The sequence below is a fragment of the Apus apus genome, chromosome 7, assembly GCF_020740795.1.
Source record: "Apus apus isolate bApuApu2 chromosome 7, bApuApu2.pri.cur, whole genome shotgun sequence".
In the NCBI taxonomy this organism is placed as follows: Eukaryota; Metazoa; Chordata; class Aves; order Apodiformes; family Apodidae; genus Apus; species Apus apus.
The window spans coordinates 25,577,239-25,590,708 of record NC_067288.1 but is presented as its reverse complement, the minus strand read 5'-3'; the positions used below and the strand labels follow the sequence as shown (position 1 = coordinate 25,590,708).

Here is a 13,470-nt window from a genome sequence, read left to right as displayed (position 1 = left end):
GCCCGGTAACTATGTTAGAAAATTGTGCAAATAATTATTTCAGTCATTGCAAATACAGCTTTTGGTCTAAGTCTTGCTTTTCTTCAAGGGGAGTAAAGCCTCCTGACGTGTAGTCATTGCATGGGTGGTAAAAATGTACTCAGCAGTAAGTATAGTGTACTTTAGGGTATTGCATTATTTGTCTCCACTCACAATGGGTGCATTTAGAAGTGATAATAATAGTAATAATTGAATGCGTTTCCTCCTCCAAATGTTTCTGAAATGTTTAGCTAACTTTCCATCATCTGTGAGAGGTAAGTAAATGTATTTTCACCAAAAATCAGTGATCTTAAAGGAACACTTCCAAAACCAAAACCATACGGATGCATTAGGAAGCCAGAGCCAGTTTTTTAATTACTGTTAGTAATTAGAGACAAGTCTGATTTCACAGTCATTCAAATTAGGCCCTTAGGTGCCTGCAGTATTTGAATAAGTAGAGAAAGCAATCATAAATGAACTGCAGAGAGAACCTTGCTGCTTTTCTGTATTCTGATATCCCTTACTCTTTTTGTCTTGTTTTTGTTACTGCTCTTGCTATTTAAAATCCCACTGCTGATAATAGTAGCATGGAAACCTGTATGAAGTAGCACTCCCACCTGATTGCAAAGTGAGCTTTGTCCATGCTAGAATTTGTCTTACCAGATTTTGGGTTTAGCTGCTATACCTATGAATGTCTGATGTTCCAAGTGGAGGAAAAGCTTTCCACTTAGAAGAGAGGTTTACAGTGATTTACATACTGTGTGTCACATGAGAATGAAGGTGTTGCTGACTCCCAGTTTTGTGATAGTTATTCTGTCATCCATAACCTTCTGTGTTTTATTACCATCTTTGTTCCTTGATTAGGCACCCAGTTGGTCCGGAGCTTGGTAAATTCACAGCTAGTGGCTGTGAGTCAGCAGCAAGTGGAGCGACCCTTGCGCACTAGACAGTCATCAGAATGTGTAAGTTCCAATTAGCTGTAGTATTGAAGCAATCCTGAGCCATGCTAGGAACAGGCTTGCACAGTTTTTTTCTCAAAAGATTCTGGACTTCATAATTATAATGTTGCACTCTAACAGTTAATGAAATTTGATTTAGAATGTGTTGTGTCTCAGAGAGCATTTATGGTCTTTCAGTGTGGAAGCAACGTAGTCATATTTCATACAAGATAGCTTGCAGTTCTGAGAGACCAGCTTCACTGTCTCTGGGATGCCTTTTGAAGTCTTCTGCTTAGTTATTCTGGTGATGTTTTTGTGTTACTAAGGGAAGTAAAGCTGTAAACATAGGTTTGTGACTATTATGATTCTCTGTGGTTTAAGAGAACTGTCTTAAGGGACTGTCATGAACAAGCGGGGAACACAGATGAATCATATTTCAAGTCAGATGTGATACAGGGAAAAAGTCTGCCAAGAGCACACTAGGAGCACAAATAGAACAAAAGGCAAGTCTTTGGTGATTTCTTTTAGAACGGATAAAAGATGTTTAACAAGCTTCTAAGTGGAGATAGATAGCAGAGACTATTTGAACAAATACAGCTGTTGGCATTTAATGTTTTTTGAGTACAGAATACAGCAGAAATTCATTAATTTTAAGGTGTTAGTCTGAGAAACGTGCCTGCTAATGAGGCTGGCAAGTGAGCCAATAGAGTAATCAGGGCTGCTGATCACTAATGCTCTTTGTTAAGTTACTACTTTAGGGTATAGAGCAAGCATTTATACAGCCCTAATCTAAGTGAAGGACTGAGCAGCCACTGTGCTATCCCATGACACAGGAGTATCTTCTTAGGAGCCTTGTATTTCTCCTTGGGAAGTTGAAGCCGGACATATGGGTGTGCACGCAGGCACATCAAGCACACTGGACCTACTGCATGTGCACATTCTTATGTCATCTGGGTGTCACGGATCCTCTGTGTGTGTTGCATGGTTGTTATTTGGTCAGGATTTCTTGGTGATTATATGCTGTCTAGGGATTGTTTGAGGAGAATGGGAAGAGGGAATGTTCGTGGAGCAAGAGGGAGAGAAAAGGGAAAGCAGGAGACTGGAGGCAAACCAAGGAGCTACAGCTCAACATTTCTGCTGCTGGCATATCCAGTGCATGCTTGTGGTGGTTCAATGTTTACAGGAAGGGCAGTGTTTACAGAAGGCACTCTGTTTTTACAACATTTAAACTGTTAAACTATTTGTTGTCTTTTAAATCCCGGGTTTTACTTTCTCTTCCTGGTTTGATAGAAAGGCATAGGAGGCACTCATGAAGGAACAGTTGGAATAGCAGCAGGGAGTTATCCCAACGTCTGGGCTTCAGCTTTTGCTTAGGCAAGAAGACACAGTGTGCTGCTATAAGGCACGCTCTGAAAGGCTGGCATGGGGAAGTCCTGCAGACCTCTGTTTATTGAAGAAGAGTGGCTGCCAATTTAAACAGACAGGCAAGCAGTCATGGGTAGTGACAAGCTGCAGAGATGTTTGACAGCAGCTGAGTTACTTGGAGCTGACTCCTACAGTGTATGGAGGGAGACAACTCCAGAGGGAGATTGGGATCTGAGATTCAGGTAATTCTCTCTGGTTTGGGTAGCTGTCATTTGAATTTTTCTTTGGAGGCACCTATCTCATCATCACCATCTGGTCTCAGTGCTTAGAACTTGATTAGTTTAATCCAGACGTGGCTAAAAAATGTTGGCAGATAAACTGGGGAGCTCTTTTCCCAGCCACCCCAGTTCTTGAAGGGCTTCTCGGCTTAGTTACAATACCAAATGGATGAAATAAGCTCATGTTTGTTGCTGATGAAAGAGAAAGCTCTGTAAAGGTTGTCATAATTTCTACTTCTGTGCCTTCAGCCATGGCCTCACATCAGGATATGGAGGTTGAAATTGAGCTTTTGAAGTTTGACCTTCCTGTTTAACAATCTAAATGAAATACTAGGAGCTTACTTTGGAATTACTTTTAAAAGTGTCTGTAGTAGTAAGAACCATTCTGTTTACAAGTAAGTTAAAGAGATTCTGGGCTGTAAATAAGTAGGGTGGGGAAGACTGATTAAACATGTGTGAGGAGTCTAATGAAGAGCTTGGGACTAATGTTTGCTCAGAATCATGTTTCTGATGGTGGGATGTGCCACATTAGCACACAGAATTATTTGACGGTGAAAAATCAGTGTTGGTTGAACTGCACTTACTTATACCAGCAGGAAGTTGGGCATAGTATCTGGGGTGTTGCTGGGAGTGCTTTGCCTTTTTAATGAATACTTTTATACAGCGGGTGCTTATTAAAGGGAAACACCATTAAATAGCTAGTGAACTAATCAGAAATACATCCTTTTTTTTTCCCCTCCAGTCTGACTCGCATCAGTCATCTTACTCTCCACAACCTCAGCAATTTACACAGAACTCCTCTCAGCCAGCCTCCATTAACCAGACTCAGCCACAACCAATATCCCAGTCTAAGCACGTTCCGCCACCACAGCAGGGTGCACAGCCACCCCATCAGGTCCAGCTGCCTTTGTTTAACTTTCCCCAATCTCCCCCAGGTCAGTATTCCACCTTGCATAACCTGGGACTACTTCAGATGCACCATCACCACCAAATTCAGCTTCCCAACACTTCTTGGCCTATTCATGGGCCTGTAATTCACTCTGCACCGGGTAACCCTCATCATTCTACAAATGTTCCATTTTCTATGAGATCTGGCAGCAGCAGCACCACAAATAACCAGAGCAGTGTAAGCTTGAATGATCCCAGTATCATCTTTGCACAGCCTGCTGCCAGGCCCATGGGAATCCCCAGCACTTCTCATGAGGGACACTGGCACAATCCTGTGACTCCAAACTCACTGGTGAACAATGGCACTGTGGGGAATTCAGGTAACTCTTCTCTGTTGTATCAAACCTCTCGCACGTTGTGTACAAATGTTAAGTGTTACAGAAACAGCTAACTCTTTCAGCTTGTTTTATATTAAAAATCCAGTGCTTAAGAAACTAAGTCATTGCTTACCTTGTCTTAATATTTTCATAGGAAAAAAATAAGGCAAGTTGGATGGTTGTAAATTGAAGGTATTGATCCTATGTGCCATTAATGGCTGGCAGATGAGAAATCATGCATTCAACTGAGTAATGTTCTAATAGCTGTTTGAGTCAGAAGTACATTTCCATGAATATGCTTACAAAGACAGTTTCCCTTTATCTCGTTTTGTAGTTTATTCAAGGAATGCTGAAACTGCAACTACAAACACAGAGACTGGCAGAATGATGGTTGTGCAAGTTGAATATTGCTTCCTTGCATTTAGTGCAATATGACATGATCTTACGTATTCTTTTTTTCCTGTACTTTATCCTGTTACATTTAACTTCCTTATCTCATAATCATTTCCTGAAAATACTTCATAGAGATTTTCCCTGCAACAAGAAGGCAACAGCCTTCTGCCTCCCACCAAAGCCAATCACATTTATATGTTTGAGGCTGAGAGAAACAGTGTACAGTAATTGTGACCCATGCAGTTTGCTCTGCGACATGAAATGTTGCAGCCCCTCAATTTTAACTTACCTTTTGAATCATTATAATGGTCATTTGGTGGATTCTGAGCATGTTACTCCTATGTATAAAAGAATGTATTCATCATATGATACACTGATACAGTATTCATGACAAAATGGAAATTTTTAATATCCTGTACACCCTTTCTCTGCACTGATAAGGAGATTGACAGCAACAGTAGATTTTAAGCTGAGTCAGAAGTGTTGGATGAGGATTCACCAGTGAGTTTCAGGTATTTGTTGAAGGGCTGGAGATAATGTTTTTCTCTTCAGCAGCATGTTTTCTGTGCCTTCAGTGTGCTTTGTCCCTGCCTCTCCATTTCTGATCTTAATTCTCTGTCCAGACTCACCTGTCCCCTCCATGTCCACCCCAGCTCTGACTTTTTCTCAAGCAGCTCCTTCCAATCCAAGTCTTCTTACCCAGGTAGCTGCATTCCTTCAGACAAGCTTCCCAAATCCTAGTTTCTGCTCCATTCTCCCTTAACGAGTCCTGTTTCTCATTGTGTAGTCAGTCAGCTCCTGTCTTCAGTCTTTTTCCTTTCACTCTCTCTTTATTTGCTTCCACTGTCATCATGCCTGCACAGAAGGTTTCCTAGTTTTCTTGTGCTGTCACTCACAGTACTTTTTTCCCCCTTTCCTCAACTTCCATCTGTTTCCAATCTCATCACACTGCTTTTTCTTGATCCCAGAGCTGGTATTTTTCCTCTTTGTGTTTTAATCAGTTTTGTTTCCTTTTTGGCTTAGATGCCTTTAAGGTGGGGTCACTGGGTGAGTGCATGGCAGAGATGAGCTGTCTGCTCTCTGTTTGAAGCCTGCTTTCTTACTTGCTTGGGACAATTTTGAAACACTGAGTTTGTGGAGACTTTGTCTTGGCTCATGTAACTTTGAGTTGGAAGGAGTGACCTTACTTTTTCCTCAGCAGACAATTGATCAGAAGTAGGATCATTAGAAGTTTCAGGCAGACAGCTTCTTTTTATACTTACTCCAGAGCCATGCTTCATGTTTTATTGTATAAAAGTTCCTGTTTTTTTTAAATGCACAGCTTTTATTTAATGAAAGTCTGTTTGCATGGGTTTTTTTATAATGAGTCTGAAGGGGAACTGATCTACTGAGAAGGATGGTTGCTTAAATTTTTTTTTTTTAAATGCACATTGATCAGATTTTTAAAATAGCAGGCATTGCTGTGTCTTAGAAAAGTGGGAGCCACAAACAGAAAGAGAAGAAAAATAATACAGCATTGGGAATTAAGTGTTGTGTGTCCTGCCTCCTTGGATGCTTGATTTCTCATCCTTAATGCTGCAGTAATACTGGATTTGTAAATGGAATAATTTACAACTAGTATACTTATTTCAAATAAGTGTTCGGTTTTCTCTCTAAAAATCCATTTGAACTTTGTCCAGTAATCTAGATATCAAGTTTCTTAAGCATACAAGTATTAGTGGAATTCCAGTGTACATCTGAGAATTATTTCTTGAAGTAGGACAATGGCTTTCATGTCACAGCTCTGTCAGTGCTAGTGAATAGCTGTGTGGGATCAGATATTAGTAGCAATGTTCAGGCCTTGTACTTTTCATTGTGAGAATGACATAGGAATAGTGAAATTGTAGGTCTTGTTTTTAATACTGATTCATCCTCTGTCTTGCTCCCCAATAAATTCAACTATAGTGGATAATGAAGTAATGTAGGTGGTAATTTTTATGGATGTATATTGAAAAAAAAAAAGAGTAGCACATCAGGCTAATCACATTAAGTCCCCTGCAAGCTGTTTTTTAAGATGTAAATTGTGTTTGTGACTTACTGTTTAATTATTTCAACTTGCAATGTGCTTTTCCCTTTCAATTGAAAAATAGATCAGGGTTTCCAAGGACAGTTTGGTAAAATGAACCCTCCTTCTGTCCCTTGGGACCATGGGACCCCTACCCATTTTCCTCTCCTCCGAGGAGCGTGGCCTTACAATATGCCTCAGAACTACATGCAGCAGGGAAATGCCAGCTACCCACCGAACAAACCTTTCTACCCTCAAGGTACTAGAACTAGTATATGAATCAACAGCTCATGCAACATGTCTCTTTACTGTCTCAAAGGCTTTAAAAGCCAAGGAATCATGTTTCACTTGCTAGGCTCCCTGGAACCGTAGTGAATCCAAGAGTCAGATCAACACTTCAGCTTCCTGGATGGATGGATGGAAAATCTTTGTGGGAGGGGAGGGGTTAAATAAAATTCTGGAATCTGAGCCAATTTGCAGTCTGTTGCACTTGTAGCTGCTGCTTCACTGCTGCTGTCTCAACTGTAGATCCACCTCTGCTTCAAGAGAGGTCAAGATGATTTGGCCATGAGTGCATTAAGAGTATGAAGGAATTTTTGTCCTAATTAATTTTATTTGGCCTTTGTACCTTACCTTTTTGAATTAATTACATAGGTAAAAACTTGCAAGACCATAGAATAATTCAAGTTGGAAGGGGCCTCTGGAGGTTATCTAGACCAACCTGTGTGCAGTCAAAGCAGCAGTAACTTCCAAGGTAGATCAGGATCAGTTATTCAGGGGACTTTGAAGGACTGACTTTATCTCAGCTTTTTCTGATGTGAGGGAATGGTTAAGTTAGGGGTTCAGCATCTGTCCGGAGTGGGAAAGGCTGTAGGGACAAAAAAAACCTTTGGCTCCACTAGTAAAGAAACTATGCCCAGATTTTACTTGGAGGCTTTGCAATTACGGTGTTGCTGGGTTACCTAGACATACAGGCACTAAATCCTGTTTTCAAAATGTAATCTACGTGCTGCAACAAGGTTTCCAAGTGAGACCAGTATTTAAAAATCCTGAGATTATTTTTGTCAACTGACTAAATCATGATGTGCAACCAAATGATGATTCTGAGGAAATTTTGGAGATAGGCTTAAAGTAACAGTAAATTGTCCCACTAAATGGGGTCGTCGTAGAGGTAACATTTGTGTCAGTCTAGTAACTGGCTTTATTTCTAAGTAAGATTATTAGATTGAATATAGCCAAGCACTGTTAAATATATTGAATTTGCTGAAGTAATTGTAATCCATTTTCTTTTAGCTGGTCCACTGATGCAGAGTAACCAGCGGTTCCCGCTTCTGTCTCAAGGACACCCACACTTGAATCTGAATTACATTCAACAGAAAAAGTGAAATTGAATGGGATTTTGGGGGGAGGGTGGATGGGGAGGGTGGGGGAGGAAAAAAATAATCAGGTTCTGATTTAAAATCTTAATGCAACATGTTTAGATACAAGATTATTTAAGACTGTTTTTAAACTGTATCATTTGTACATAGATATGAAGTATAGTTTTTACTAGTATCACAAAACGGAGTGATACAAATGTCATCTATTTTATTACCCTATTTTTAAGGGGAATTGTGTTTTGTTTTATCTTGATAAACTGTAAAGAGAGAGAATTTTTAAAATTAAGTTCTTTATTTTCTATTAGCTGTATTCATACTTTGGTTGCTTCAGACTTTATATATATTGTTCTAAAAAAAAAATAAAATTAGAAGGGGATTTCATGTGTTTAAAAATTTGACACTTCTATTCTTTACAGAACTATGTAGTGCCAAAAAAATTTTTAAAAGAAAAATAAAACTGCAAAAAAAGGACATAAGACTTCTTCCTCTTCCCTAGTCATATGCATGCTTGCATTTAACTAATTAGGAAACCAGAGTAATAAAATCTGTTTTAAAGAGGAGATGCAAGATGGGCAGCTTTAAGAAATTAATCAGTATAACATGTTTTTCCCCATGCAGTTGTCATTGCATGTGCTGTTCACAGCCAGTATGTCTTTCTTACAAATACTTGAGGGAAGAGCACACTTGCTTTTCTGTTCAACAACTTTGCAAAAGAATGTCAAAATACTATAGAAAAACTAGGCTGTAGTATGAAGTAATTTTTAAGAGGATTTTCCATAAATCCACTTGACATTCTGCTTCTGCTGTCAATAGCCATGGGGCAGTATGTGGAAGTGCTTAAGCCATAAATGCAGTGTTCAGGAGATAAACCTGTTAGCCCCTGCTCCTACAGCAAGTCAGTGAACAAGGGGGTGGTACACAAGGGGTTTAACACAGCTGATTGCCTGAGTGGTATATAATTAAATGTACTAAGGTGAGAACTGTAACTTAATTATTCTTTATTTGAAAAACAGGGACTTGCTGAATGCTGACTTTATTCTGAGAAGGTAGAGCTGAGCATAACTGGCAGATTCTGTTGTGAGTCAGAAGTTTGTCACAAACTATGCTCAAAGTAGTGGGTTGCTGCCTTTAAATGTACTAACTTCTTGCCTGAATAGAACTGAGTGATGCTTTGCACTACTTCAAGTTCTTAACTGTCTGATGATAGCATCAGAAGCAGTGTATCATGAGATGTGAGGATGATTCTTACCAAGGAACCAGTAACTGGAGAGCTGGTTTAAGTTAGCTCTTAATTTTAGTATACACATTGAGTTACCAGAGTCTTACTTCCCAGCCTGTACTGGAGGTTTGAGACAGACCAGGCTTGTGGCTCTTCAGTCTTTGTAACTCAAACATACTCTTACTTTGGCAACTGAATGCAGTGGCAGTTTGTCAAAACAACACCCTGATTCCAGAATAAATCCAGCTTCAACTACAAGCCAAATATTATTAAAGAAACAGCAAGGAGCCTTTAAAGATAAACTCACTCCCCTTTTTTCTTTATTGGTCTTCACTAGTTTTTACAGGCCTTGAGAAAAACAACCCTTGAGAAAAACAACCCTCAGATCCTACCACAAGGACAAGTAGCTACACAAAAAGTATCCATAGCTTTCTTTTATTTAAAAAAGAAACAAGCAAAACTCGTACAAGAGAAGAAGGAGCAAAGAAATGGGCTGCTAAAGCAGCCAGTACATGTCCAGCTGTCCTGCAAAGCAAACAGGACAGTATCAGACTTCAGTTCAAGGTCCTTAAATGGTGTGCTGGATTTAGTCTCCTATTCATTCCCTCGCCGACTCTTCTTGTGACTTTTCTTAGATCTGAAACAAAAACAAAAGCCTGATGACACAGCACTAATAACTGTTTTGAAAGACCAAAGTGATTTGTAGCAGTAAGTGGTGTTTTCTATGGTCAAATACAGGTAGCATGACCTGACTACAGCACTGAGGTACCGTATGAAATACCTGATCTCCAACATTGTAAAAAGACCTACAATCCCCAAGAGTAAATGACAGGAAAAAAGCACCTACAGCAGAACAGACACCCTTGAGAAACAGGCCAAGGCTTTACCTTTCAGGTGATTTGGAATGACTTCTGTGTCTGTGACTACGATGATGCCCTGCAAGATAAAAAGGTAAGTTACTTCCATGGACCGTGGAATTTTGTTTTGCTAACGTAATCTGCTTCTGGTGACCAAGCCTCCTAGGATAATGCCAGAACAGCTCTAGCCTTAAGTAGGCACTCAAATTAACCTCCTGGCAAATACCTGAAAAACATACTCAGAGCAATTTTGTGTGTATTAAAGGAGTTCTCCAGCCATGCATTCATACAACTAGCTGTTTTATGAGCCAGATTAAGCACCTATGCTACCTTCTTGATACAGTGACGTGGATTTTCTTGCAGCAGTGGATGTTCTGCTGGTAAAAGCCTTGCCAGAGTTCATCTGTAAATGACAAAATTACCTGGAGACTTAGATCTCGATCTGTGGCGCCTCTCCCTGGATCTGCTCCGGTGTCGTCTTGGGCTTTTGCTGCGATGCCTCTCCCGGCGTGGGGATGGGCTGAGGGAGGGGAAGCTTGTAAGACGGACATCATAAAAATGCTCCCGTTTTAGTATTAGATAGTAAAATGAAAGATTACCTTCTTCTCTTTGGAGAGCGGCTTCGTCTGGAATTGGGGGAGAGAAGAAAAAAGTTACTAGAAATCATCAGCAGAACCAGGTCTTGTATCTCCTGTCTGCTCCAGCATCAGCACCAGGGTTTCTTGTGAACTCCCATGTCCCCAGCCCACACAGTGAGGCAATCATGTTAGTAGTGAGTTCTTCCTGACTGATTTATTACTTGGTACTCCAGGTAACTGTCAAATTTGGCTGAAGTTGGCAAACAAGTTCAAGCATTACTGAAGGACTAGAGAAAGGGGCAGATGGGCTGACAGTGGCTGTGCACTGCAACTCCTTGCTTGAGAAAGTGGTTAAAGGAATTGGGAGGTGTAAGAGGTTCTAGCTGAATTGTTATCTTTGCTTCTGTGCCTTGCTCCAGCCATCTGCAGTACAATAGATAAAAATACTGCTCAAGAAGAGCTGTGTCACCTTCTTGGAGACCTGCTCCGGCTCCGCCTGTACCGCACAGCTGGGGATCTGCGAGGTTTGTCCAGGTCCCTGTAGCCTCTTCTGCGGTGGTCAGGAGAGGGTGCTCGCTCCAGCTGGACACAACAAGGGGGGGAAGGTTCTCTAAGTCTTGTTGCATCAAGTTTTTTACCTACCAGTAAGGATCTCTGAACAATTAATATAAATTACAAAACTCGGGCAATCACATTTCCCCATCCTCAAGTGTTTCATATTTAGGAATGAGTGCCTGAGCTTGCCAGTTGGAAATGTAAGTGGCCACATCTGATACTGTTAATTCTTAAGAAGTACAGCAGAGTTAACGATGGCAGTTGCCATAACCTCCATCATCACCTGTAGTTCTCTCCGTTATATATGTACGTAAGACAATTTATCTGAAATATGACTGACAAGGAATGGATGCAGATTTGTTAATTTCAGGAGACAGAAAAACCTGACGAACGCAGAGCAGTCGAGAATGCTTCAGGGTCTAACAAGTTACCACAAGCAGCTTATATGAAAATAAGTTAAGGGAGGAGACGAGTCACAGGCAGGCTCCTGGTTCCTCTCCTCAAATATTTTTCATAGGCCATGAAGTGTTGTGTTGTAGCTCAGCACCAGCTTTAACTATCCCTCTGCAAAACCGTTCACCAACCTTCTCATCCTCCTCCTCCTCCTCCTCACTAGATTCTACATCATCCATGTCTTCTTCCAGAGCACTGACACGAGGCTCAAGTTGCTCAGCTTCTTCCAGGACATATCGTTTCTAGGAGAAATTATAGCTTGATTTTACATAACCCAAGTAAGAACAAACACCCAGGGAGGTGTCTCGGGTGCCAGACGGGCCCGTGTCACGGCTTGATGCAACAAGCCAGTAGCTGATACAGCTACTGAATCTGATGCACTTAAGAATTCAACAACTACCCACTTCTTTTCTTTTTATCCAGACCTGTAATCGAGGCAGGATGATATCACATACACGTTCCTCGTGGAGTAGTTCATCAATAAATTCATCCACGTGCATCAGTTCAAATTCTGGGGGAAGGGGGAAAACAGCATTTAGAAGGCAGAGAGGATGAGCACTGGTGGCTGAAGTAAAGACGAAACGCTTCGGGCAACTTATCTCAAGTGTGCTGGACAAACAACAATTCCAAAACAATTCTCACAGATGAGGAAAATCATTAGGTCTGTCTTGCAAAAAGAACAAGTTACTGCACAAGTGGGATTAGCAGATTCACTGTGCTTAAACCAGCACTCAAATGGTATCTCTCTGGTATTGATGAAACTGCTTTTCAATACCCAGCAGAAAAGAGAAGCACATGGGGATAGCAACATAAGCAAAGCAGGTTTCATTTGTACAAGTTAACAAGACCAACAGCAGACTATCCAAAGGATGAATAAGTAAGGTTTAAAAAAGGCTACACTACAATTTTTAAGCTTGTATTACTAAAGAGAGTATTTACTTCTATCTAACATGATGCATTTTTTTTTTAACAAAAGATCATCTGTGAGTTACTGAGAAACCACAACTAAGCAAGACTGCTTACCCCCATTTCTGTTCTGACTTTTTATTTTTCTGTAGTCATTGTAGAGTGGTTCAAGATACTTGTAGCAGTCAATGGCCGTGCCTGTCAGTCTCATGTACAACGCACCAAGCATTCGGACATACCTGGAAACAAACCATTTCATGTAGCTGAGCTCTTCACAGAGTTAGTAATTTAGATGAAAAAGTTTTTCCTGAAAATTTCTGAGATAAATCAGTACACTAAAATCATGAAAATAACGGACCATTTAGACTTCCTATTTCAAGTACTGCAGTGCCTGGGTTGCTCATGCACACAGGAGCTGCACCATCGCTCACAAAGATGAAAGAAATACTGAAGAAAAAGTAGATTAAAATGGCTCTCTGAATGCCCCTCGTTCTCAGTACTTCAGGCAGAGGTGTTTTATCTCAGAGAGCCGTCGCCACAAAGGCAAGCAGTTCCAAACGCCCGACCCACGTGAAGGCTTTTGGAAGCAGAAGGACATGCCTTTTAACGAGAGCCTAGCAGGGCCCACTGAAAGCTAAACCCTGCAGAGGCAGAAGCTTCCCTGGCTGTCGTGAACACCCACGTCTCGTTCAGCACCAGCAAAGGAGCAGGACAACAAGCCGATGCGCCCCCAACTCACTTGAAGTCCTCGTTCTTTATGAACTCCACGATGATGTCCTTTTCCGGCTGGATCTGCAGCATCTTCAGCGTCAGGCACAGGAAGGGCGTAGGCTTAATGTTCCCGCCATAGACACCCCCCACGTACTTCAGCTCCATGGCCTTGTCCACCACCAGCTCGGCTAGGAGAGGGACGGGCCGTCAGCGCGGGCCCCGCGCCGGGCCCTCCCGCCCCGCCCGCCCGCCATACCCGTCAGGCCGAAGCACTCCTCCTTCCAGTACTTGGACTCGTAGATGCGCGTGCGGATGATCTTCTCCACCAGGTACTGCGGGTTGGTGCCGTGGATGCTGTGCGCGTCCTTCACCGTCCGGTTCGCCATGGCGGCCGCGCCCCTCGCCCGCCAGCGCCCGCCGCGCCTTCCGCTTCCGGGCCGCCGCCCGCCATCTTATCTCCGGGCGGCGACCCCTGCCGCCCGCGGCCCCGGGGCGCCAGGCACAAAGATGG

The 13,470-nt window shown here is 41.8% G+C and overlaps 2 protein-coding genes across 9 annotated transcripts in view; one reads left to right on the top strand and one right to left on the bottom strand.

Annotated features, from left to right (window-relative positions):
* The window catches only part of TUT4 (terminal uridylyl transferase 4), a 48,215-nt gene extending 40,059 nt beyond the window's left edge, over window positions 1-8,156 (top strand). For 6 of the 7 annotated variants that reach the window (XM_051625766.1, XM_051625767.1, XM_051625769.1 and 3 more), the window contains 4 exons: window positions 883-980; window positions 3,342-3,867; window positions 6,387-6,560; window positions 7,595-8,156. In XM_051625766.1, coding sequence (XP_051481726.1) covers window positions 883-980; window positions 3,342-3,867; window positions 6,387-6,560; window positions 7,595-7,686 — 890 coding nt within the window. In that variant the 3' untranslated portion in view covers window positions 7,687-8,156. The remainder of the gene's footprint in view (window positions 1-882; window positions 981-3,341; window positions 3,868-6,386; window positions 6,561-7,594) is intronic. The other variant, XM_051625770.1, reaches the window with a different exon arrangement.
* Window positions 8,157-9,318: 1,162 nt separating this feature from the next.
* Window positions 9,319-13,394, bottom strand: PRPF38A (pre-mRNA processing factor 38A). 2 transcript variants are annotated; one of them, XM_051625773.1, is made up of 10 exons: window positions 13,216-13,394; window positions 12,988-13,147; window positions 12,366-12,487; window positions 11,768-11,853; window positions 11,474-11,584; window positions 10,804-10,916; window positions 10,356-10,382; window positions 10,179-10,276; window positions 9,787-9,835; window positions 9,319-9,536 (listed from the first exon to the last, which is right to left on the bottom strand). In XM_051625773.1, exons 1-10 carry the CDS (start codon window positions 13,343-13,345, stop codon window positions 9,494-9,496), a joined length of 939 nt encoding a protein of 312 aa, XP_051481733.1. In that variant the 5' UTR covers window positions 13,346-13,394; the 3' UTR covers window positions 9,319-9,493. The 2 variants fall into 2 exon arrangements, with proteins under 2 accessions (XP_051481733.1, XP_051481732.1); XM_051625772.1 differs by having other exon boundaries at window positions 11,747-11,853; window positions 13,216-13,388.
* Window positions 13,395-13,470: the final 76 nt, after the last annotated feature.

Excerpts from the sequence above, each read along its gene's own strand:
- PRPF38A (XM_051625772.1), bottom strand. The coding sequence starts at position 13,345 with ATGGCGAACCGGACGGTGAAGGACGCGCACAGCATCCACGGCACCAAC. Across the intron at positions 10,277-10,355 it reads CGCTCTCCAAAGAGAAGAAG|CCCATCCCCACGCCGGGAGA; the intron begins GTAATCTTTCAT and ends CCCCTCCCTCAG. Across the intron at positions 9,836-10,178 it reads ATCGAGATCTAAGTCTCCAG|GGCATCATCGTAGTCACAGA; the intron begins GTAATTTTGTCA and ends TTTATCTTGCAG.